Raw genomic sequence first — 24224 nt, forward strand, 5'->3', positions numbered from 1 at the left:
CCAATCAGCAGCCAATCCCACGTCCAGTTCCCTGCGCAGCATCTGTCACGAGTAAAGGGTGGCTGGAGGACGGCAATCCGCACCGTTAAGTGTCGCCTTTGCCTGGAACGTTCCGCAGTTTGACGCAGAGAACCAGACTATTTCCTTCGACTGCATCACATCGTTCAATGTCCTACATTAGAGCCCGCCGGTGCAAGACAGCACACCACTTTGATTGCTCAGTGCTATTTAAGCCACCTGGTGGCAGGCATCACCCGCCGTGACTCGATGACAGTCGCATCGCGACGACTATTCTTGAACCAACCTACCGATCAGCTCGTTTTGGCCTCGTTTCCAAATAATTGGATACAGACGCAGCGCCTTGGGTTCGAGACCCAGACATAACCCAGCATCCTGGGCCCGGTCATGTCTTGTTTTTTCCCACAGCTCCAACCCCAGATGTCCCTAGCTGAGCGCCCCGATTTATTATCTGGGAACTGAAGGAAGTGAGGCGTGGAGGGCGCCACTGTAACCCGTTGCAGACACGTGCCTGGAAACCTTCTTGGGTGCAACGGTGCAACTCTGGAACGGAACACCTCCGTACCCCCACCACAACAACTACCGTCTTGGGGCCATCTTACCTAATCACATGTTGCACATCAACAGCACGAACTCGACTTTTGATTTGTCCACCGTCGCCAATCCTCCGTTTCGGTCACCGTTCCGAGTCGCCAGAAGCCTCGACGCGCCAACGTCAGTCGACCTCATCTCATCGCGACAATAGTCTCTGCGCCACAAGCGGCATCCACCCTTCGCGTGGGATCATTCTGCAGGCCTGCCAAGCGGCCGTCACGGTTTCGCGCATCTGACTGTGCGCACCTTAATTATGACCTGGTGAGCCGCAGATTGGCGATATGTCAGACAACGGGGACAAAAAGTTGACGGCGCCGAAGTTCTCAACCTTCAAGCCCAAGGCACCCGATCCTGTGCCGTTGGCCAAATCCTCGTCTAGTGAAGTCACACACAGCCGGAAGGATGGGGCAGGTGAGGTAGCTAAGGAGAAGAAATCCCGGCATGAGTCCAGGCACCGAAACGACCACCGGAGGCATAGGTCAGATCACCGATCAGAGCATCGATCGGAACACCGCCACCGTGATCGCAAACGCAGTCGCAGCCTCAGTCAGGAACGGTCCCTTGTTGTTGCTAAAAGACCCAACGTTGCCACGACTCTGGAAGAAAGGGCTGGAAACGGCGTCTTCGTCATAGACACAAAAGGTGACCCCCTCATCAGGAGATATGGCGGCAACGACCGCGGCAAGGTGCCCACATATCGTCGTGACGGGCGTGGAAAAGTCCTCGGTTCTGATGGCTACCTCATTATCCACAGAGATGGCCCCAGAGAAGAATTCAGCATTCGGATGCCTGGCGAGGGCAGCTCTACTTTGCGAGACAGAGCTCTATTCCAGGCGAGGGTTCATAGAGTGAAAACAAGACGCATTCGCCCACGAGACGAAATTCAAGAGGAAGCCGAAGAGGACTTCGTACCACTCAGCAAGTCGTCCAAAAGACACCGCACCGAAGAGCCAGAGTCCGATAGAGACGATAAACCCTCTTACAGATCAATCGAGGGCAAGGCCAAGGCCCATGAGTTCTCTGATAGCGACATCGACTTTGACGCCGACCAGGAGGGCGACTTGAACACGGAAACAGACGACCCACTCAAGCAACGTTCAATTCACCTGTCTCGTCGGGTCAAGGAACATCCTGATGACATTGCAGGATGGCTCGAGCTCATCGCCCATCAGGACGTTCTCCTCAAAGCTGGCGAAAGTCTAGACCGCGAAGTAACAAAGGGTGAGATGCACAGTTTTGCAGAGATCAAGATATCAATGTACGAGTCTGCACTTGCCCAAGCCAAAAGACCGGAAGACGAAGAACGGCTGCTCCTTGGTCTCATGCTTGAGGGTGCCAAGGTCTGGTCCTCGTCAAAGCTTGACAGCCGTTGGTCGGACGTGGCAAAGCAGCACGAAGTGAGTTTCTGTCTTTGGAAGGCCAGGATCGACCGCAAAGTCACGGACCTGAAGACGTTTGAGTACAGCGAAATCAAGAAGCTGCACATTGAACGCCTGCGAGCCGTCGCCAAACAGTCATCCGTTTCGGCTTCTCCAGGGCCAGTGTATAGCGCCAATACCGATATGGAGGCTTCCCGTTACGAGCAGATGATATACATCTTTTTGCGAGTCACCAGATTCATATACGACGCTGGCTATCGTGAATCGGCAGTCGCAGCGTGGCAAGCGCTTCTCGAACTCAACTTGCAACGACCTTCCACGCATGACGCCCTGCCAGAATCTGAAATACTGAGTTGTTTTAGAGATTTCTGGGAAGATGAAGCACCAAGGCTAGGAGAGCACAACGCATCCGGCTGGAGCCACTACGTCCAGACCAATGGTTCGGTGGATTCTCCAGAACAGCAACGAGACGACGACACCATGGTGCAATCCAGAGATGTATACAAATCTTGGGGTGCGACAGAGCGTCTCCGGGCAACAAGCTCCAGGAGTCCAGGCCGAGCCACGGATGATGTTCTCGAGGACGATCCATACCGAGTTGTCATGTATTCAGACATCGAGGAGCTTCTCTTTGCCATCCCATCCACAATAATTTCCCGTGTCTGGAAGCAATTGGTGGATGGCCTTCTCATATTCTGCTGTATTCCCCCAGTGTTTCGCTCGAGTCCATGGACCCAAAGCGCAGAGAATGACTCTTTTGTTGTTGGCAGTCTAAGCGTTTTCGAGGCCGACGTCCTTCGCAAGCCGAACGAACCTGATATTATGGACGAGACCAAGAGTATACCCGCTTTCGAGCAAGACGGGGTGCGCCTTGCTGTGTCTTCCGATCTACTCTTTGCTGGACGGAATTGGTTCTCCTTACTCAGTGGCTGGCCTTGCACTGCCAAGTCTCTCGATGGACCCGTAGACTTATCTTGGGTTGCGAATTGTCTTCGACAACTCGTAATATCGGTCGGCTTGAAGGATTTGGCAGAGTATTCATTGGCCGTGGATGTCGCCAACGAACCCGGCAACGTCAAAAAGCGCGCTAAAGCTCTCATCAAGAAAGACCCGTCAAACCTGGCCCTCTACAACGCTTATGCACTGGCCGAGGTTGGAGCTAGTAACTTGGAAGTTGGCCGTCAGGTTGTCTCATCAGCTACTAGTCTGGTCTCAGTAAGTGCTCGCTGCGCTCCACACGAATTTTCCGTATCACTAACGCGCATATCTCAGCCTGCCAGCTCCACCGGCGGGTTGTTGCTTTTCAAGACGTGGGCATGGATGGAACTTGACGAAGGGAACAAGAATCAGGCCATACTGCGTCTCTGTGCCTCGGTTGACCAGTCCTTGAGGAATGCCCCGGGATTGGCAGCTCCGTCTCCATCGCAGCTTTTGAAGGCTCGTCAGACTTTGCTGGACGACCTCGAGCAACAACTCTCTCTCAGGCAGCCGGATGAAGCTATTTTGAGTGCAGAATGCCTTGCATTGCTGGTATATCTCACATCGCAAGAGGGTAGCGAACCCACGTCTGAGGCCCAAGGAAGCATATCCATGGCGATGGAAAGACTATGGACCGTCTCTTCTGAACTGTGTGCACAGGGCCAAGCGAAGTCTCAAGCCCACGAAAGGCTCTTGCAGGTTGCTGCAAGACTTTTATACCATCATGCCAGTCGAGGGTAAGTTCACCAAGTTTCAAGCAAGAGTTTCCAGACTAACATACATCAGGCCATTCCGGCGAGCGTACTTGAGAGATCAGCTCGCTCATTGCATCGACTTGTTCCCACGCAACACCATTTTCCTTTCTCTCTTCGCATGGGCTTCGACGACTTTCAGCATCGATGATCCTGTCCGGGACATTCTTCGGAAGGTCACACTTACCGATGCCAACGATTGCATTGGGAGCCGCATGTTTGCGATTCGCTACGAGCTGCTGAAGGGAAACGTACACTCTACCCAGGCGGCGTTTGAGCGAGCTCTAGATACCCCAGCATGCAGGTCAAACCCAGAGTTCTGGCGATGCTACATCAAGTTCAGCTATGCAAGGAAACAGTTCCGGCACAAGGCTAAGGAAGTCTTCTTCCGCGGGCTGCGACATTGTCCATGGTCGAAGGATCTGGCCCTCGAGGCATACACAACGCTCATCAACGTCATGGATGAGTTCGAGCTCAGGTCTGTCTTCAACACGATGACCTCCAAGGGATTGCGGATACACGTCGATTTGGAGGAATTTGTGGCGAAGCATGAGAGAAGTAAGGTGAAGCGTCGTTAAGAGAACCCAGCTAAGTCTGGTTTAGCATGCACAGCATGCAGGGGCTAGAAACCGCAATTCCTGCTCCTGGGGAGAAAGCCCAAGCCATCATGATGATGGGCCATTAGAGTGATTCAAACGGTGAAGCAGATTGGGGTAGTGTCCGGGGTTGGCCGCAGCACGGGCTGGGCGCCAGAATGATTCACCAGGAACCTCAATGGGTCCAGCTATGAGCTGCAGTAATGAAGAGTCAGAGTGGCGATGCGTCAGCCAAAAAATTAGGACGCGGACAAGGCAGTTGGTAATGGAAACCATCGAATTAGCACGGTTTCGTGCTCGTTGTAGGCAAAGTGACTCATCAGCCATACATTCCGTCCCTCCTCTCCCACTGGCTCGCAGTGAATCTAGGGGTCCACAGCCCGGTGTGCCCCGCTCTCAGCGCAAAAGCCTAGCCAAAGCGGCAACAGCACCCAAAAAGTTGCAGAAAGCGGGCAGCCAGCCGTGCCTGCCCCACCTTGACCTCTGCGATTGACGCTTTTTATTAATGGGACCTTTCCGCCTCTGCAAAAATTCCATCATCACCAAACCACCAGGACCCTTACCACGACAACATACCCTTTAGGGCCCTTTTTTTGCGACCAAACTACTCTTACGAAGCCCTACTGGCATCCCCTCTTCACCATTCCAACAGTCAGCACCGAGCTTACCGGGACAAACACAATCATGGCTGTGCGCGCGCAGTTCGAGAACTCCAACGAGTGAGCAAAAGCCCCGCCGAACCCGACCCCGCCATCCTGCTTTCTGCAGCGATCCGGCCACCGACAACTCGGTATGCTGACTTTGAGACTCCTAGGGTCGGCGTCTTTGCGACTCTCACCAACTCCTATGCTCTGACCGCCCTCGGTGCGAGCGAGAACTTCTACAGTGTCTTCGAGGCCGAGCTGCAAGATGTCATCCCCATCTGCCGGACAACCATTGCCGGTACGAGAATCATTGGCCGGTTAACAGCTGGGTAAGCACATCAACACCTCTAAAATCTCTGATGGTGCCTTTTTCGGTGGCCGTGTTGGAGGTCGCGTGAGCATCAAACAATTCAAGCTGACCATCACCTTCCAGTAACCGCAAGGGCCTCCTTGTTCCCACGAGCACAACAGACCAAGAACTCCAACATCTTCGCAATAGCTTGCCCGACGAAATTCGCATACAGAGAATAGAGGAGCGTCTTTCCGCTCTCGGCAACGTCATTGTCTGCAACGACCACATCGCTCTGATTCACCCTGACCTGGAGCGCGAGACGGAGGAGATCATTGCCGACGTTCTCGGCGTCGAGGTCTTCCGCCAGACCATTGCCGACAACGTGCTGGTCGGATCCTACATGTCGCTCTCCAACCAGGGTGGTCTCGTCCACCCCAAGACCTCGATACAGGACCAGGACGAGCTTTCCAGTCTTCTGCAGGTGCCTCTGGTCGCCGGCAGTGTCAACCGCGGCAGCAACGTTGTCGGTGCCGGCATGGTCGTCAACGACTGGATGGCTGTCACCGGTCTCGACACCACGGCGACGGAGCTGAGCGTCATCGAGAGCGTGTTCAGGCTCGGCGAGGGTCTGGGTCCCAGCAACGTCAACACCAACCTCAAGGACACCATGGTCGAGTCGTTCTACTAAACATGGAGAACGGCGATCGGGGAAGAGTGGAGGAAAAATCGGTGTGCGGCTGTTCTGGGTTCATTCAGGTCTTTGGTTGGTTTGGGATACCATTAATGGGTTGAGCAACGGTTTTGAGAGGCTCGATTCCTTGCGAGCCAGTTTTAGGGTTCAGTCTTAATGCTGAGGACGCGAGAGAGGATTCTTGCGCCTGGCATGGAATATACCTAGCCCACGGGCAGTTAGGATCCTACCTGTTTCTTCGAAGTTGTTGATGTGCTTTTCCCAAATCCGAGACATTCGTATTGTATGTCCATTCTGCGAACAGGGCCCGTTTGTGTGAAACATCGCGTGAACTATATTAATGTCATTGATTCTGGCATGGTATAAAACGAAAGAAGGCCCAGACACCCGGCTCGAAATCGGTCCTCCCCTCGAAAGCCGCCGCAGAGTCAACATCATGCGTCTCGTACTACAGGAGGTCAAGACCGACGAGGAGTTTGTCCCGCTCATCGCCGCCCTGCGCGAAGGGTTCGCAAACCCGGACACGGCCGTCTGGCGACTCTTCATGGGCGACTGGAAGCCCGACGACCCCGCGGCGCGCGAGGCTGCTCTCGTGGAGGCCACGGAGAGGATGCGAGCCGAGCACCGCGCCGACCCGACGAGCACATGGCTCAAAGTCATCGACGACGAGACGGGGCAGATTGTCGCCGGCGGCCGGTGGAGCTTCTTCGAGAGGGGCGGCCCGAACCCGTACGACGGGCATCGGGAGGTCGAAGCGACGTGGTTCCCGGAGGGAGAGCCGCGGTGGGTTGCGAGTTTGCTGTTGAACGATTTTCTGGAGAGGGCTGTGAGGAATGCGAACTGGCCGCATGCGTGTGAGTCTGTCGCAGGAAGCGAAATCAGGTTTCACGCGAGGGTCGCTTCGCAGACTGACGTCGAGATTACACCAGTTCTAAACATTTTGTTCACGATCCCGGAGTATCGACGTCGGGGCGCGGCGTCTCTCGTCATGGATTGGGTTGTTGAGCGCGCTGATTGCATGGGGTTGGACGTCTACATCGAGGCTAGCGAGGGCGGGAAGCCGCTGTATGAGAAATATGGGTTTGAAGCCATTGAGGAGAGCTATTACGAGGTCGATGACAGGAGACTACCGCCGCCGAGGGATGTTGAGCTCCGAAGGGAGGCTGTGAAGCAGCTGTCGCGGTTCAGACGCTGGAGCATGCTTAGGAAGGCCAGAGGTTGAGGTGGTGATGTTGGTTGCGACGGTGGTTACGTTGCTTGCAACATACAGCCTGGTGAAGTTAGTGCGACGGATCAACTTTGTTATAGCCAATTTCTCAATTAAGCATTAAGTTGTCTTCTAAAACAAGACAGCATCCTCAATAATGTTAGTAGGCATTTCATCAGCATTACGCGCAGTTCGCCACATGAGCTCCTGGGCCCAGCTTCGCCATGTAATGCGAGCTACGAAGTGCAAACGATGAATGCAATCAGGGCAGGGTAGCATTGTCGGTTGGGGTTGAAGGATTTCTGTTGAAGAAATCATGATGACGTCCTCTGCCAAGATACCCTGTTCCTGGCATATCAGCCGCAACGTCGATCAGCCGCCGCGACTGCGCCTCTGGAGGCCGCGACCGTCACACCCGGCAACTGAATTCGTTGGCGACATCCGGATTGGCATTGCCATGGCAAGAATATCACTAATGCCAGGTCCCTGCAAGCGCAGTCATGGCCATCGCGATATCCGGCCGATGAAGCCGGCCCCGGAACCCCGGAGGACCACCGGCCGGTCCGGATGATGAATAGGGGCGTTTGTGGGGATAATGCAGCGCCATGAAGGCCCCGGCCGTCTACGAGTTCTTGGCGCAGTAAGTGAAACAATGATCAGAGTCAATTCCGTTAAAGTGCTGTTGGAAACATCACGAACAAGTTGACCAAAGGTAAAATAATAGATGGCTATTCAACCCCGCACTTCAACCGCATTCACAAGTGCCGAGGGTGGCAAGGGAAAAACCACATTCCCATTCTTGACGGGTGTCACGATCTGCAACCCTGGGCTCAGAGTGGCCTTTGCCTTTTTTGGCCCGCACAAGTTAATCTTGTCACCTTCTGTTTCGGTTCCGAAGGGCGGCAAAGCACCGGCCACCGAAGGATTCCAGAAAATCAGAGCTTGGTTCGGCATGAAGGGAAACGCTACCGCAGCGGGCATGGCGGTGGAACGTGCGAGGACCGAGAGGGAGGTTCTGTGTCGATGATGGTCGATGGGTGATGGAATGTTGTAGTGTTAGGTCGGGGTCTATTTCAAGATATTCTTCAGACTTCAACGCCAGCCGCACAATGGAATGGAATTCGCCATGGAAGAAGGTCTGTTTAAGCCTCACGGGATGGGGGCGCGTATCCCACAGTTTTGTTTCTTCGCTAGAAGGAATGGTGGAGATTGCGATGTGGTGTCTGTTTTGTTTGATCGGCCGTGCGAGACGGAGGATACGACGAGGGGGAAAGGGGGCGGAAAAGGAAGCAAAATGTTTCTTCGATCTTGTTTCTTTGTTTGGACTAGGGATCGGAACTTTTTTTCTTGATCTCGCTAGTATGAACATCTGCACGTGAATATCGACTGAAGGGGTTGTTGCGTGCCTGAGCGTGACCGGTTGACGAGCTGAGCAACTGAGGATCATTGGCGTTTCGATGTTTTGCCTTCCTGCTTTGTAGATCCTTGATGGTGCGGAATCGCTCAGGATCAAGGTAAGATTCAAACGGACGGGTTCTATGACCGCACTTGGGGATATCCAAGTTCAGCTAGAGAATTGGTGGTGAGTTGGGTTGAGTGAGGGTGGCCACCCAGCTGAGAGGTGAAGTGGTGTTGTGAAAACAACGTTGGACATTAGATCATGACCTGCCCCGTCCCAAGTTGCATACCAACTTTATGGATGAAATACCTAGAGCTAAGGGATTGAGGAATGCAAAGGCAATTGTGCTTGTGCCGAGTTGACATCCGCACGCACGGGACAGCATTGAGCACAATTCCTTCCAACAGTGAATTCCTCCCGTCTGGCCGCTGCAGAGTGCCAAAGTGCATCGGCCTGCAATGCGACTTCCAGGGTCCAGGAGCCCCAGCGCCCAGGGATGGGTGGTACGTGCACCATGTACCCCGTAGAGTGCCCAGGCACGCGTACCTCTTGTGTGCGTCTACGTACCTAACTGGAGGGCCGACCGGCGACCGGCACAAACGGGTCCTCAAGAGCCCAGAACGCAGCGCAACTGACGGACTGCGAAAGGAACGCAGAGAGAGAGAAGGCCGGACTCTGGTGGCTGATTGCTTGCCGAGGGGCGGGCTGACGAGCCGGTGCATGGCAGGGCGGCCAGAGGTTGCTGTGAGTGGAGGAGTTGGAGGGGGAGCTGGTCAACTGATGATGGCTTCCATGTTCTGGCCACCGGCCACTGGAGCCAGCGGATACTGGATGCTGGGCTCTGTATGGGTTGACGGGGTCTCACAGCCCGAAAGACGGGGGAAAGTTGGACATGTCTCCCCCAACCTCCTCCAAATGTCGGCTTTGACTTTGTTGACGTCGCTTGCCGCGTCCGCGTCGGCTTCTGGTTCTGGTTTTCTTTTGGCTTTTTCCCAGGGACCTATGCTTGCCGCCTCCATCACGTTCCGTGGGCGTCGCTGGCTGATTCCAAGGTTTTACTCTCCGTCATAACGGCCTGCAAGTCTGAGCCCGACCTCGTGGGAGCAAACACAATTCCTCAAGACCCAACGTGCCAACGCAAGGATCCCTCGTTGAACATTTACGCCTCTTCGACATTCTCTGTGGTCCTGTAGTGCAGTGCAGTGCTACAGCGAAACCGACGGCTTCTCTTTGCTCGATACCCCTTCGCAGTCATTTGCCTACGCACTCACTCCACGGCCTACCTCCGGAGCCTACCGTACGGAGACGGCCTCTCTACCAATCGTGCCTGCAGTTCCTGACTCGGCCGTTTGCCTTTCTTTGACCGACTGGATTGCAAAGCGGCACAACTTCTGGCCCCCGCTTTTTCTCCTCCCGCGATAGGAGACACAATACAACACAGCGCATCAATATCAACACGACACAAGACGGATGCCTTCAGAGAGATCTACCCGCACTGCTAGCTCTCAGCCACAAGCGCAGTTGCGTACTCACCTGCGACTTTGACAGCTCGACGTCCAACAAACCACCCCCGCGAAGAAAACGCCGCCGACGCCTCTCGACACTTCTTTTTTTGTTCCTCGATCCGGCAGCCTGCGCACACCTGCAAGGACCGGGTCCGTCCGTCTTCAACCATTTCATTCCGAGAGGTTCATGCGAGTTGTGCAAGCCAAGCAGCCTACCGCGCAGTACACCGTCGCCTGTCAATATCGCTCCCTAGTCGCAACCCGGCCGCTCGCTCTCCTCGCTTGCAGGGGAACCTGGCTTCTCGCCTGAAGTCCCTCGCTCCCCTTTGTCCAAATCGACCGACCAGCGTTTTTCCCCTACCAGCGACTGAGACTCTGAGTCTGGCCTCCTCTCACTTCCCTCCCCAACGCCCTAACCGCACTCATTTTCCTGGCCCAGGCCGCTTGCGACTCGGGGTGCTCCTAGCTCAAGAAAGGGTCCCTACTCTTCGGTCACTGTTCACTGTTTGGGCCTTGCCAGTGTTGATCCATTCACATTTCCAGTACCAACAAGCCCGCAAACCCCGGCCCAAGCCTATCCCAGCGAGCAGAGCTTGTACCTCCCTACTGAAGCTGGGAGGCAAGAGATATTGCCCGTCCCACACGAAACATTAACGCATCATGCTAAGTCGTCACGCCGCCTCCACCTCAGACTACCCGTCTACCGCTCCGCGCCCAACGACGGACTTTGGAATGGACGGCTCTCAAACTCTACGCCATGCACATGGGCCCGCGAGCAGAGATCCAGCCGTCGATCCAACTTCCCCGAGCGCTACCCCCGGTGCTGCCATAAACACCAACCCGCCTACCCAACCCGAACCGTGTCGCATTAGTCCGTCTGCCGCCAACCGAAGCTTTCCAAGACTCCAGACTGGACATCAGAGGCAGCAATCTGTTCCAAACTTACCCTCCACACGCACAAACTACTCTATCCCGCAGGTGACGCTCTCACCATCTACAGAGCGAGGGAGCGGCCGTCCCTCGTCGGTCACGATGCCTCTTACCGGAGACAACAGAAGTGGAAAATCACCAGACGCCGCTCGAGGAGGAATACTGAGCGGTTGGTTGGGCGGCTCTGGATCTCCCAACAGCGCGGAAGGAACCAGTCCGACAACCCAGACGAACAAAATGAACGATGTCGACGCAGACGGAACGCCCTCGAGGTTGCAGAGGAGGGCGACAGCTGGCCAAACGTCAAAAGGAACCTCGCCAAATACCTCAAGATTCGCCTTCTTCAGCTCTCCGTTCGGGAAGAGTAACCAGGCTGTCCCCGACCCGAAGCAAGACGAGGAGCTGTTAAGCCTCAACATCCAAGAAGCCCTCTTCCCTCCGTCTTCACCGACACATCGGGACGCCTTCTCCCCTGCGGCGTTCAAGAATCTCGAGACTACGGCAATCGGCCTATTGACGAAATACCAAAACGCCTTCCAACGGCAGCATGCCACAATCCAAGAGATGCGGGAAGAGAAGGACGCTCAGGAGGACGAGAACGAGGAAGCCGACACACGAATTCAGCACCTAAAGGTTCAACTTGAGAACATGGCCTCCAAGGTCGCCGAGCAGGAGCAGTCCATGCAACAACTCATGGCGGAACTAGCGGCGGAGAAAAAGGCAAGGCAAGAGGAGCGTTTGATGAGCCAACGGGGCCGGCCTATTTCCGAGGGATCATCAATATCCGAAGACCTGGGTGTGGAGGAAGATCAGGCGAGGAGAAAGTGGAGAAAGAGTGCCGGGTTCGACACCGATGAGGAAAGCGTCGAGGACGCCAGCGTCTTCTCGAGATCACGAAGCCCGACCACCGCCGCGCCGAGCGTCTTTGAGGGTAACGATACGCCTCCCGCGCTCGCCAGGAGCAATACCGGCAATACCCTGGGCCCCCCGAAAGCGTCGCGGCCGGTTGCCCCAAAGACTCCGCAGCAGACGAGCGTGTTCCAGAAGTTGATGCGAGGTGTGACGGGCGACGCAAACCAACAAGCCGGCGCGACGTCATGTACGAACTGTCGCGGCCAGGACGAGCGGGCTGCGTGGGACACCGTCAGCCTACTGAGGGATGAGAACCGCGGCCTGAAGCACCGTGTTGCTGAGCTCGAAACGTGTGTGGATACTGCGTTGGACGTCGTGAACGGTCTTAGACTTGACTAAGAGAAAGAGGCGGATTTACATATACTTCTATAACGGCCCATTATCTGTTGGATTTTCATTGGCGTTTAGGGATACGGAAACGGTTACGGGATAACACGGACAACGTGATACCAATGAGCTGGCATTATTGACGTTTGGCGATATACGGCATATACCTCTTTAACGTATGAGCTAGGTGTAGAGAATCAAGCACTTGTTGAGTACTTACACGGCTGCGTGTTGCATGATGTTAGCGAGGCGAAGGAAAGTATTTTTGCAATCAAAGGAAAAAAAAAACCTACATCTGACAGCTCTTGGACAACGTCACAAGACGTTACAGACCCCGACTTGTCAGAAGCTTGGACTGAGCAGAAGCTGTGATGGGATGGGATGATGTGTTGAAACGGGTGTCTGTGCAACGACGTTGTGCGAAAGGGACGACAAACGTTTCTCGACGGGACATGCTGTCTGTTCAAGTACATTCTTCCACTGGCAGTTCGAGGTACGCTGGTTATTGAGGAGGGAGCATTTGCTACGTGGTAATATGAGCTAAGTGAGATGGCTGAGGCACCTTGATCACTGAAAACTTAATTCAGAACTGAAGATGAGGCGGGGTGTGGTCGCTCATGCAGAAACCGTCTTACAGGACGAATAACCATATGGTTCGGTTAGCGGGGGTGGCATACTTCACAGGCTGACGTCCCTGGAGGTCGGTCTACTGCTAGATACATGTGCGATAACCATGATGGTGGTTTCTTATGGATGTGTCTAGTATGCCCTCAGTGCTCGCTCTGAAAAGCTTGGGGAGTTTACGAGAACCCTGCTTGCGCTCGCGCTCAAGTAGATACCCGCTTGGTAGTCTAAGTAGTTCTAAGCCAACACATCCTGTGAGGATGAGAGCCGTACAGGTTTGAAGCAAGCAAACATGTCATACTGGTACGCACTGACTGTTCGATTCTCTTCGTAGCTAGTACAAAACCACAAGATTGATAGGTAGCTTCTATGGTTTGAGCATGAATGTTCAAGGGCTGACTGCCTCGCATAGCCTCCAGATATAGACCAGCGAGCCCGGAAAGGTGCCGCCGTAGTTTGGCGACGAATGCATACAGAATGCCTTCTGTTTTGAGAGGGGGCATTCGGGCATGATCTTAGACCAGAGCTTTGAATGCTTCGATCGCAAAGCACACCGTCCAACCACACTATTGCCTCTTCAGTCTTAACATCACGGCACCTTCGGAGTCATATGCGGCAGTGTTCTTGATCGCGGGAATACAATTCGTCTTCGTCTACACCCTTCCAGCGAGCCGGTCTGCCGACTCGAGAGGTAAATGTACAGCGGAGCAACTCCCCTCCGTCTCGCTTCCCCTCCAAGCCGCCCTTCTAGTGGTGGTCGTTGCCGTGGCTGTCGCCGTGGTGGTGGTCGTCGGCCAGGAAGAAGTACTCGTACGCGCAGTAGCCTGCGAAAGCGACGGTCGCAATGCCCAGGCCGGGGAAGGATCCCTTGAATCGGTTGAACCTCGTGAAGGGGCCCTTGTATCTCCACGACTCTCTGTATCTCCACCGTCAGCGGTTGTCCAGAAATCGCAAGCACCCGCATGCCAGTGGTCTGCACTAACGCTCTCTCCCAGGGGTCGTATCTAGGCTGTCCGGCGGCCTCCTTGAAGGCTCTCATGTCGAAGCCGGTGACATTGGGCTTCGGGCCGTGGGCGGCCCTGAGTATCCTATGGTCGGAGGGAGTCCGTTAGTTGTCTGGTCTCGAATGCACCAAGTCAATTGAGCGCTTTGGAAGGAGTATACCTCGATGGCTGCATGATTGCTGTGTGAATGTCGTCTCGCCGTACAACAATGGACGGTTCGGGGTTGTGGTCAGTCGAGTTGGAAAGAAGCTGATTGGAGATCTTTGAGATGTTGTCGTCGGAAAGTCCCGCGGGTACGTACCTTTCTGGCTCGTGGCCCCGCACAGACCACTCCTCCGTCCATGGTCAACTCAGCAAGCCTTTGGGCTCGTAGACACACATTCTGTCCCTAAAACCGAGCTCAGCCAGACGTATCTTTACCCAGCGCCCATCGCATAGCACGACTCAGAACGAACGAAACAGACATCAATCGTCGCAACGATACCGAAGCACGCGCAGAATCGAACGTTTTGGACGACGCATCTCACCGAGCGAGACCGAGTTCCGACGACCGGCGGCGGAGAACAAAGGCGCTCTTCTGCTGCCAGCCCCCGTACCTCCTCAACCCCAGACGCAAATGCAGGGCCGTGGATCGTCCACAACCCCTCAGAGACCGACGAAACATCGTTCGACGACGCGGTAGACTCGCAACACTTCATATATAACTTGAAGCCCCTTCTCGGGAGGCATATTCTGGCATGCCGCCACCGATCCCTAGGTTCCCTGGCGGGCCCAACACCATATCGCCTTACCACCAGCAGTTCCCCTCCCACGCCGCCCAAGGCCATGCCGCGAACCATGGGCCTCCCCTCGGCGGCAATCCCTCCTACCTCAACGCCAACGCCCAGATCAGCCCCTTTTCTACGAACGGAAATGTTCTCGGCGGCACTCCAGGTCTAAACGGCGGCTTCCCCCTCGGCGCCGATAACAGCCTCAGCAGCCACGCTGCGCGCATGAGCTTCCACGCCGCGAACTTGCAGCAGCAAACGCACGGCCAGCCGCAGCACAACTTCGGGCTCGACCATGGCGGTGCGCCGGCGCGAACGACCCAGAACAAGGGAAGGATACGTGAGGTCTGGAAGCACAATCTTGTCGAGGAGATGGCCGTGTTGAGGGAGCTCGTCGATAAGTACCCGTATATTGCCATGGTTAGCTGAGGCTCAGCCCCCGAGACTCGGGAAGACCAAAACTGACGACTGTCAATCGTAGGATACCGAATTTCCAGGCGTGGTGTCACGGCCGATGGGCTCTTTCAGGGGGAAGAGCGATTACCACTACCAGTGCCTGCGCACCAACGTTGATATGCTCAAAGTCATCCAGATCGGGTTGACACTGTTTAACGAAGACGGCGAAACGCCTCCTGCGCGACCAAATTCGACTCAAGACATTGAACTAGGTGCCGCGGGCAAAAGGGCCGCGTCGCAAGGTCCCTTCCCCTATGCCTGGCAGTTCAACTTCAAATTCTCCGTCAAGGACGACATGTACAACGAGAAATCGATCGAATCATTATCGAGTGCGGGCATCGACTTTGCTCTCCTCGAGAGAGACGGTATCGACCCTCACGAATTCGCCTCCCTCCTCATCCCGTCCGGTCTCGTCTGCTTCGACAACGTAAAGTGGATCTCCTTCCACGGTGGCTACGATTTCGGGTACCTCACCAAGCTCCTCACCTGCAACGACCTTCCCAACGACGAAGCGGACTTCGATGGAGTCATGAAGAAGTACTTCCCGTCAGCTTATGATGTCAAGCACCTTATGAAGCATGCCATCCGACTGCACAACTCGGGACTCCTCACCCCTAGCGACCCCAGCAGCGCCGACATCCTCCAAAAGTTCGAGCACAAGTCTGGTCTCGAGAACATTGCCGACTCCCTCAAGATCAAGCGTGTGGGCAACGCGCATCAGGCCGGTTCCGACTCTCTGCTCACGGGCAAGGTCTTCTTCCAAATGCGCGACAAAATCTTCAACGGAGAGATCCCCGAAGAGCACGTTGGCAAGGTGTGGGGACTCGGCATTCCGGACCTGTTGGTGCTCGAACGGCTGCCGTTTGGTAACAACGCCGGCAACCAGGACCAGTCGCACCAGGGACCCAACGGCCAGCAGAACGGCGGGCCAAGCACGCCCAACACTGCTAGTGTCGGCCTTGTGAGCACACCCGCCGCGCAATCCCACAACACCAACGGCCTATCGATGGGCCCAATGACACCGGGTGGGGGCGGCGGCGTGTTCGGTAACTTTGCCTTTGCAGGCAGAAGTTAGGAAGTTAAGCCTCCGGACGCCCATTACTATTACCACACTGGGATGCTTTAGGGTTCTGGCGCGTGTTGTACCCTGAGACTGGCCATGGTGACTTGTTCTCGGGGGCACAACCTCGCTGGGTTTGGTTTTGCATAATATTCCTTCTTTCTTGAAGGTCCACGAGCTGTTATCCACTCTTTATGTCGAACAAGCTCAGCCTCGGGAGTACATCTAGTTTGAGGCGGGTTCCAGAGGGGTGAGCAACATCCTTCTGGGCTCGTTTCGTCTTTTTCGGTCAAACGTCTTTGTGTGCGCGGACTCGATATGGAGTTGGGATTCGGGAAGGTCCTGGTTTCATGAATCACGTCAGAAAAAAAGGGAAAACGAGCACGGCTGTTGGAAACCTGGGTTGGACCAAGGAGTGGGCGGTGTTCATGGCTTTCTTTCATTTCAAGGAAAGGGGGGAAACGCACAAACACACTGACACACAAATAACAAACGCCATCGAGGACGTTGATGGATGGAAAGCTATATATGCATTACCGGCCCGGAAAGTGAACCCAGCTTGCGGTGCTGGAAGGGTCAAGGAAGGAAAACGGGCTGTCACCAACTAAAGAAGGAAGAAGACACAGCGGGAGTGAGAGAGAGCGAGATAAGAGAGGACGAGCGTATGAAACTTCTCTTAATCATGTACTGTATTGTGAATACCTGGATCAAACGGTGGGGTTGGGGGAATGACTGCAATTAAAACGCGTGTTTAGTTGTTCACAGTGCTGCTGCTGATGATGTATCCTGATTCGGTCTGTCTGCGAAAGACGTATGACGGCGACGACACATTTGATTTAACGGGTGTTTCTTTGATTGGGTTTGTCTAAACACTCTGGTACAACTGTACTTCTTCGATTGAAACCTGCCTGGTTTCTAAGAAATTTCCAAGAAAAAAAGGGGGACGCTGCGCCTGAAACTCCAAACCCATTTGAAATGACCTTTTACGCTGTAACAAACGGACCTGCAACCTGGTGAAGACATAATGATGTGGTACACATATCGAGGAGGACAAACGCCGTTTCGTCCTTCTCGAAGGGGCGCAGATTGCTCATGTAATGAAGACCTTCTTAAGCTTGTCTACCGAGTAGATATCGCCGGTCCTCAGATCCTTGACCTGGTCCGGCGGGAGGCCCGATTTTTTGGCGTAGTCTTCCAGACGCTCCTTGCCGTAGGCGCGGCTGTTTGGGAGGAGCAACAGGTCGTGCTCAACGTAGCTCTTGGTGTGGTGCGCGTACGGGACGTTGCGCGCGAGGTCGTTGAGCTCGGTGGAGCAGATGGGGCACACGGACTGGGTGCCTGCCGTCGCGGAGGCGTTGGTGGCGGTGTTTGCGTCTGAGGGGGCGACGTGGGACGAGTTTGCCGAGTGGCAGGCCGGCGTCTTGAGGGCGGACAGGCCGGAGGAGAGGGCGATGTGGAGGAGCGGGAAGGAGGGGAGGGCGAGGAGGGAGTTGTGGGTGCGGGTGAAGAGGTCCGCGAGGGTGTTCCAGCGGTCTGGGCTGTAGAGGTCGGAGTAGACTGCGTTGGCGGCGTTCGGGGGGTACGCGAGGAGGCCGAAGGCTTTGCGGAGCTCTTCCGGGTAGGTCGCCTTGAACGGGACCAAGTATCTCTTCGCGTGGGCGATTGCCTCCAGCAGTTTTGGTTGGGACTGGGTGCGGACTAGTTCGATGTATTGTTGGAACCGGAGCATGAATTCGAGGTTGCTCTGAGATGGTTCATTAGTATTATTGGAGGGGGCTGGTGGCAGAGGGAGAGAACATACATCCATCTTTCTCAGTTCCTTTTTGTTATCCTGGCACCACGCAAGAGCTTCTACGACGCTTCCGTTCCGCAACGCCTCCTGGATTCGACTCATTTGCACAAACGTCTCCACGTCCACGAGGTCATCCATGCCGCGCTCCGCTGTCAGGGCTTTGGCGGACTCGTTGTAGCCGTGCCGCAAGAGGTAGTCGACCAGCAGACGATCCAGCCGCGCGCGGCTCCACGCTTCATACTTGACGTCGTCGACGGAGTGCATGCCATACAGGTCGCCGAGATGTGAGATCCTGGCGCCGGCCTGGCGGGTCAGACGGGCCTCCTCGTCGGCATGGGCGGTGAGTTTCCGTTTTACGCCGCGCATGCGGGCGATCATTGTGTCGAGGTTCTTGAGGACATCGTCGGGGGAGGCGCGGCCGTTGACAGAGGCGGTGGCTGTCTCTTTGAGTAGGAACTTGATTGCTGCCGAGTCCTTCTCGACTGTGAAGTGGGCTTGACGGAAGTTTTTGCGGAGGAGTTCGTAGGGGAGGCGGAGGAGGGGTTGGTCCTGGTGGCATGGGTTAGTTCAGATCGTAACGGGAGGGTGAGGAGGGGGAGCACGGACGAGGAGGAGGTGGTCTTGGTGTTTGATTATTGAATATTCGTGGTCTGCCATATTGGAGCTTCGAGAGGATTGCTCTCGCGGGTTTCAATGGCGGGTTGGAAAGTTATTGGTGAAAGGCCTCTCCGGCGGAGGGGTGTTGGTCGTTGGCGCTGTGGCTCGGGAATTCGGGAGATGGGATTGAGTGGAAGCTGGGAGCACAGATGCACTGATACGGCGCCAACGACGTTGACGTTATCCGGGTCCGATGTCAATGTGGCGGGGCCAGGGTGGCTGTTTAGATATATGGAAGTTGACCTTGGAGCGGGAAGTTTTCAAGCAAGTTTCATGGGCTGGGTTAGTTTCGTTCACTGATCAAGACGTCAAACTCGCTCGTCAACTTCTCCTGCCAGGACGTCATTCACAGCTTGCTCTCGTGCTTCACTTCCGATGCTTCATCTCAAACCCCACAAGTGACGGACTGCTATCTGTGCACAGACCATATCTGTGGCTCGCACCCGCTTACATAAGGCCGAGGTCCCTGAAGCTTTCTGGAGCCCCACCTCCCGTCTCTCGTAAGCACCTCAGTCACCGTCGTGATCCCTGGTGGTAGAATGAAGCAGGTAACACACGAACGAGGCGACGACTCACAACAGTCGAGACTATCTTGGCCGATGCAGACGCTGTGCTCGTCTTCAAAGTGGAATGTCTCACAACCCATCAGTCACTTGATTCATGCTGGCAGCCCACGGCGGCATCAGGTGATTGGCGAGGCTCGGCATTTCCTGACGCGCCAGGCGATGGTTGGGTGCACTGTACCGAAGCCAGAGGCTAACAAACCCACACTCCTCAGACCGGTCGGAGCTACCCCTGCTATGCGGTGCTGTCGTAGCTTGCTGCTGGCCCGTAGCCCGTACGGATAGCTTCGGCCGTGCTGTGTGTTGTACTAACAAGTCGCGGCTGACGATAAGGCGCGTCGTCGATAAGACGCGACAAGCATCACTTGCATGTCTCCCAAGTCGGGGAGTCTGCTGCAGCTTGTGCCCCTCTGAAGAAACGGGATTGGATCGGGGCAGTCGCGGAAGGAGTACGTTGGCACCCACAGGCCAGCCGGGCGCCTGGGGGGTGTGGCTTTCGGTCTGCTGATTGGCCATGTCCGAAATCCTGCCTCAGGCCTGCATCCTTCCTCGCTCTCAAGCGTATTTATCTCCAGCCTCACCCACTTTGCACGTGTTCACCCTCTTCCTCTGCCGCGTGACCAGAGCTTCCCGCCGTCGTTGCGCTGCTGCTCCCCCCCCCCCCCCCCAATCGACAAGCCCGACTCAACCACCCCGACCTGCTCTTGCCCAGGAATTAAAAGAGTAGCGCAAGCCTGCAGTTCGTCTCGAACTGCTGAAGATCCTTTTCAAGAATTGCATTTCGCGTGAAGTTTTTCGACTCGTCCTCGAGAGTTTTCGACCTGAACCTCGACACTTACAACGGTACAACCGGCCCCATCCGGAGCGAAAGGGCCCCCCAGCTGCCGCACCCGCCGCCGCGCGATATCACGAGTTTGATCACGCCGCCAACACGTGAACTCCAGCAAAACCCGTGATCTGGAGCTCCCTCCCTACACCGCCCAGACCACGCTGCGAAGCACATGATCTAGAGGTATGCGACCTGTCCCATTTTTCCTGACGATCTTCCTCTCTACCCTATCGCTTCTCACACTATCACACGGCCAATGCAACGCGCAGGCCTGCCCTTCTCTGAGGGCACGTCTGTCGCTGTCGCTTGCGCTATTTTCTGGAATGAAGCCCATCCTCTTGCGACGCGCATCGCGATGTTCTTCCCAACCACAATCAAGCGATTGATCTTGAGAAATCCTCTCAAGAACTAATGAATGATACAAATCTATCATGAGAGGAAGAAACACTACCTGTGCTCCTATGTCTACTGCTCCTCTACGTGAGATGCACGGTCTGAAGGACTGAATGCCCTCAAAATGCCTGCTACGCCTGCCTCCCTTCAGCTCATTCACAGCCTCACTCAACAATGCTCTATGGTCGACTAGACCTGAGTCTTAAGGCAGGAACGTCAACTCAAAGGGCAAGTGCTCTCACCATTCTTGCACCAGGCTGGCTGTCATCTTCCTTCCAGATTCTGCAGCCGCAGTGAATTTCGTCTCACCTTCCGTCCAGAGTGCCTCATCTCACCTTTTCCCCCCTCGGCACCTTCTCTTGCTTCCCATCCCGGTGCAGTCAAGATTTTTCGATGCTAACAACCTCGTCAGCCTCATCAACCAACCTTGGGCGCTGATTAAAACTCTGAATTGTGGACGCTTGTCTAGCATTACCATCAACCACCTCTTCGTCCCACGAAAACTTTGGTGGCCTCCTCACCCCATAAGTACGATGGCCGAAGTCCTCAGCGACCACCCAGACCTGTCTGAGCTGGCTCAGTCACCCTCTCCTGGTCAGAAGCGCAAGCGTGACATGTCGGAGTCTACGAGTCCTGGCCGTGCCAAGCGCACCAGCGCCGGACCTGATGCAGACACCACTGCCTTCATTGAGAATGCCATCGAGGCCGCCAACGCCGCCGCCGCTAATGGCGTTAATGTCGCCGACTTCAGCGCTCTCCAGCAAGCCGCTGCCGCCGAGCACTCCGAGGCCGCCGACCCGGCCAATGCGTCCAGCACCGCGGCTGCCGCTCTTGGGATGTATCCCACTCTCCACGTTCCGCCCACCACGGAAGAGCAATTCGCTGCTCAGGCCGCCAATGAGCCTCCTCACCAGGATCACTTCCCGTCCCCTGATGGACTCATGTCATCACTGCCGAACGTTCCTCAGCCTACCAATGGAGTGCAGGGTATGCCTCAACCACCTCATCAGACACATCAGCCTCCTCCACCCCAGCCGCCTCAACATCGCTACTCCAGCGGATCTGCCAGTGCACCAGCCAAGAAACCCGATGTTGGCTCGGAGGAGTGGCACAAGATGCGCAAGGACAACCACAAAGAGGGTGAGCACGCCTAACTTTACTCGTTGAACGTACACTAACATGTGGACAGTGGAGCGCCGTCGTCGTGAGACGATCAATGAGGGCATTAACGAACTCGCCAAGATCGTGCCCAACTGCGAGAAGAACAAGGGATCTATCCTCCAGCGCGCCGTCACATTCATCAACCAGCTCAAGGAGAACGAGAACCAGAACATCGAGAAGTGGACTCTGGAGAAGCTGTTGACGGAGCAAGCTATAGCAGAGCTCAGTGCGTCCAACGACAAGCTCAAGCAAGAGTGTGAACGTCTCTATAAGGAACTAGAGACGTGGAAACGCGTTGCTCAGAATGCTGGTCTTTCGTACCCTCAGGCGAATAAGGATGAGCCAGCTGCCGCAACTTAGAAGGTCAAGGCCGACAGCCCCCAGCCTCGCACTCAGCCGCGCCCTACCGCCAAGCAGGCCTTTTTACCTCACACGACTTCGGAGGTCTCGGGCAGAAGTCATGAGTCTCCCGAAGTCAAGTCTAGCTCATCTCCGACACCTCGCAACGTTCCCTCTAATTCCGTCGACGGTCATCGGGTTGGCAGTGTTGAGCCTCCCAATAGACTCCCTACCCAGCACCAAACCTCGATTTCCCTTCAACCTGGCCAGCTGGCTTCTCAATCCGCTGCCGTCGGTTATCAGCAAATGATGGATGAGGACGCAAGAATCAGGTACTACCTGATGGTGCTCCAAAATCAGGCTTACACCGCGCCTCCTTCCTTCCCTTCAACTTATACCCCTCAGCAGCCCTAAGCTGCTTTCTTCGATGTTCTTTACTCAATTATAAAGCACGATGGATGTCACATCCGACAGACAGATAGTCTATAATGAATCATTGCTCCCTAGCCCCTTCAAACTCTGTTTTACGCGTATGGATTGGTATCAGCGTTGGAGGTTTCGTGATGGTATCGTAGGATTTCGGGTTTCTTTGAGCAGTCATGCATACGGGCAGACGTCCCGTCTGCCCGGTCTTGGCGTCGGAGGTTACGCTTCTCTGGTTGAGTCGCTGGCTATTTATCTTTCAGGCAGAAATAATATTGATTCTGACCTCAAATATTGTGCCTGGTCTACGATGAATGGTCTCAAAGGGCACGTATTCCGTTCATGCTAAAGTATGCGGACTCGTGCCCTCTAAAAGTAATGAGCCCGACGTAATCGCGCTCGATGTAGGATGCAACGACGATCTATAAATGGCTGGTTGATTTCCCCTTCTGAAGACTTCACCAAGGAAATGCGTCAACTAGGTGATTCCTCAGCTGCAAATAGGCAAGATCGGGGTCCATCATTTTTACCATCTAAGCTCCCGGTCATACAAGAGACTAAAGGGACGCTGTTGCGGTTTCTTCATATCTCTGTCGTCCGTTCTCGCGGACGGTTTATCCGGGGTCGGGTTTGACGCCTTGTACCGGATGTTTGTTACAATGGCGTATTGGCTGATCCCGCCAGCGGACAGTTAGGGTTGCTTTGCTTTCGACTTATTAGCCATCCGCGTGGTACCTCTTGATTATTCTTTCTGGTTTGTTTACGATGCCTCAAGGCTTCTTTATAGACAGAGCGAGGCTTCTTGGCTACTGTGTTGGACCCTTGAGCAAGGCCTGCTGTATATGTCAGTTCTTCGGTCATAGTTCATTGCTGCCCTATTTGAGGCTGTTACAAATTTGCCCCGTTTACTCCAATATCTCCTGCTGGTCATTGGTGGGCCACAGGTATCAGTCTTCACAGCCAGTGCAAGTTATAACGCCACGAAACCAGGTCTATACCAAAGCAACATTTAGTTCAAAACGCTGATTGAGCCTTTGGTGCTGTCTTTCTCCTCACTGCTACGTCTCGCTTATTCCAATGCAATGCCGAAGATGTATATGTTTTGTTGTCACCGAGGTCTTGAGGACAGACAGGTGACAGGCGTTGTCCGGGATAGGTGCTTTCCTTGGAGACCCCAAAAGCACTCTAGGAAATGGCCCATTTTGTTGACACTACATTCTTGTTCCCACTACATTCTTGTTCCCACTACATTCTTGTTACCACAGGAGCTGAGTGTTCTTGGAAACCCGTCTATTAAATACACTTTGTCGCGGTGATCGTGGGTCTTGTCAATTAGGTCTCGCATCATAACCTGCGCTATCTGAAGCTTCTTCGGAGTGCATAAGTACTTCAAGATCCTAATGTCTGCTTCAGTGATATTAAATTCGCTTTGCTCAAAATCTCGTAGCGTTTCGGTGCCGTGAAATCGTAACAGGAAGTAGGGGTACGAGTCGAAGGGGTTTGTCCAAACAGGTCTCTGGAGAATGAATCGGTTCTCTTGAAAAAGTCTCTGTCGCTCATGACTGCTCGCTGTTTATTCTATCCGTAAGTAGGGGGTCGTTGTTTTCACCTTGATTGGGATTTCGGTGCCTTCATGTCAGGCAGCGACGTTCCAAAACAACGAGTCTTATATGGTAAGCGGCCTTCCTCAGCCGGCTACGTTCCATGTCTCAAATGAGATCCTCGAAAGCCCCGAATGCCATCAAGTCGACACTGATGCACATGAATGGAGACAAAAGCATAGTCTGCGTCTGTCGTTGCTCCACCGCGGTTTAACTGTCTTTGAAGATATACCCGCGTCTGGATGCAAGGATGATATCTGCCCAGGTCTGGGAGCAACCTGCAATCAGACGTTCCGCTCATGGAGTCGACATAGCAATATAATCACTTTCA

At 54.7% G+C, this 24224-nt stretch overlaps 8 protein-coding genes across 8 annotated transcripts; 6 read left to right on the forward strand and 2 right to left on the reverse strand.

Annotated features, from left to right (window-relative positions):
• Nucleotides 1–893: 893 nt before the first annotated feature.
• On the forward strand, nucleotides 894–4299 carry CGCA056_v006846 (Protein NRDE2-like protein; the record flags this gene model as incomplete). Its single annotated transcript, XM_037322095.1, has 3 exons — nucleotides 894–3206; nucleotides 3264–3706; nucleotides 3756–4299. The coding sequence occupies 3 exons, from the start codon at nucleotides 894–896 to the stop codon at nucleotides 4297–4299; spliced, it is 3300 nt and encodes a 1099-aa protein (XP_037179482.1).
• Nucleotides 4300–5001: 702 nt separating this feature from the next.
• Nucleotides 5002–5941, forward strand: TIF6 (Eukaryotic translation initiation factor 6; the record flags this gene model as incomplete). Its single annotated transcript, XM_037322096.1, has 3 exons — nucleotides 5002–5036; nucleotides 5132–5290; nucleotides 5395–5941. 3 exons carry the CDS (start codon nucleotides 5002–5004, stop codon nucleotides 5939–5941), a joined length of 741 nt encoding a protein of 246 aa, XP_037179481.1.
• A 439-nt stretch (nucleotides 5942–6380) lies between these two features.
• CGCA056_v006848 (uncharacterized protein) lies at nucleotides 6381–7166 on the forward strand (the record flags this gene model as incomplete). The annotated part of the gene is made up of 1 exon (XM_037322097.1): nucleotides 6381–7166. The coding sequence occupies one exon, from the start codon at nucleotides 6381–6383 to the stop codon at nucleotides 7164–7166; it is 786 nt and encodes a 261-aa protein (XP_037179488.1).
• Nucleotides 7167–11087: 3921 nt separating this feature from the next.
• CGCA056_v006849 (uncharacterized protein) lies at nucleotides 11088–12236 on the forward strand (the record flags this gene model as incomplete). Its single annotated transcript, XM_037322098.1, has 1 exon — nucleotides 11088–12236. One exon carries the CDS (start codon nucleotides 11088–11090, stop codon nucleotides 12234–12236), a length of 1149 nt encoding a protein of 382 aa, XP_037179487.1.
• Nucleotides 12237–13595: 1359 nt separating this feature from the next.
• CGCA056_v006850 (uncharacterized protein) lies at nucleotides 13596–14026 on the reverse strand (the record flags this gene model as incomplete). The annotated part of the gene is made up of 3 exons (XM_037322099.1): nucleotides 13596–13764; nucleotides 13832–13936; nucleotides 14013–14026. The coding sequence occupies 3 exons, from the start codon at nucleotides 14024–14026 to the stop codon at nucleotides 13596–13598; spliced, it is 288 nt and encodes a 95-aa protein (XP_037180472.1).
• Nucleotides 14027–14589: 563 nt separating this feature from the next.
• Cnot7 (CCR4-NOT transcription complex subunit 7) lies at nucleotides 14590–16150 on the forward strand (the record flags this gene model as incomplete). The annotated part of the gene is made up of 2 exons (XM_037322100.1): nucleotides 14590–15039; nucleotides 15101–16150. The coding sequence occupies 2 exons, from the start codon at nucleotides 14590–14592 to the stop codon at nucleotides 16148–16150; spliced, it is 1500 nt and encodes a 499-aa protein (XP_037180473.1).
• Nucleotides 16151–17225: 1075 nt separating this feature from the next.
• On the reverse strand, nucleotides 17226–18584 carry FYV10 (the record flags this gene model as incomplete). The annotated part of the gene is made up of 3 exons (XM_037322101.1): nucleotides 17226–17879; nucleotides 17937–18476; nucleotides 18534–18584. The coding sequence occupies 3 exons, from the start codon at nucleotides 18582–18584 to the stop codon at nucleotides 17226–17228; spliced, it is 1245 nt and encodes a 414-aa protein (XP_037180470.1).
• A 2318-nt stretch (nucleotides 18585–20902) lies between these two features.
• Nucleotides 20903–21890, forward strand: CBF1 (Transcriptional regulator CBF1; the record flags this gene model as incomplete). Its single annotated transcript, XM_037322102.1, has 2 exons — nucleotides 20903–21509; nucleotides 21559–21890. 2 exons carry the CDS (start codon nucleotides 20903–20905, stop codon nucleotides 21888–21890), a joined length of 939 nt encoding a protein of 312 aa, XP_037180471.1.
• Nucleotides 21891–24224: the final 2334 nt, after the last annotated feature.

The sequence above is a fragment of the Colletotrichum aenigma genome (genome assembly GCF_013390185.1).
Source record: "Colletotrichum aenigma strain Cg56 chromosome Unknown KSG_Cg56_contig04, whole genome shotgun sequence".
Classification (NCBI taxonomy): Eukaryota; Fungi; Ascomycota; class Sordariomycetes; order Glomerellales; family Glomerellaceae; genus Colletotrichum; species Colletotrichum aenigma.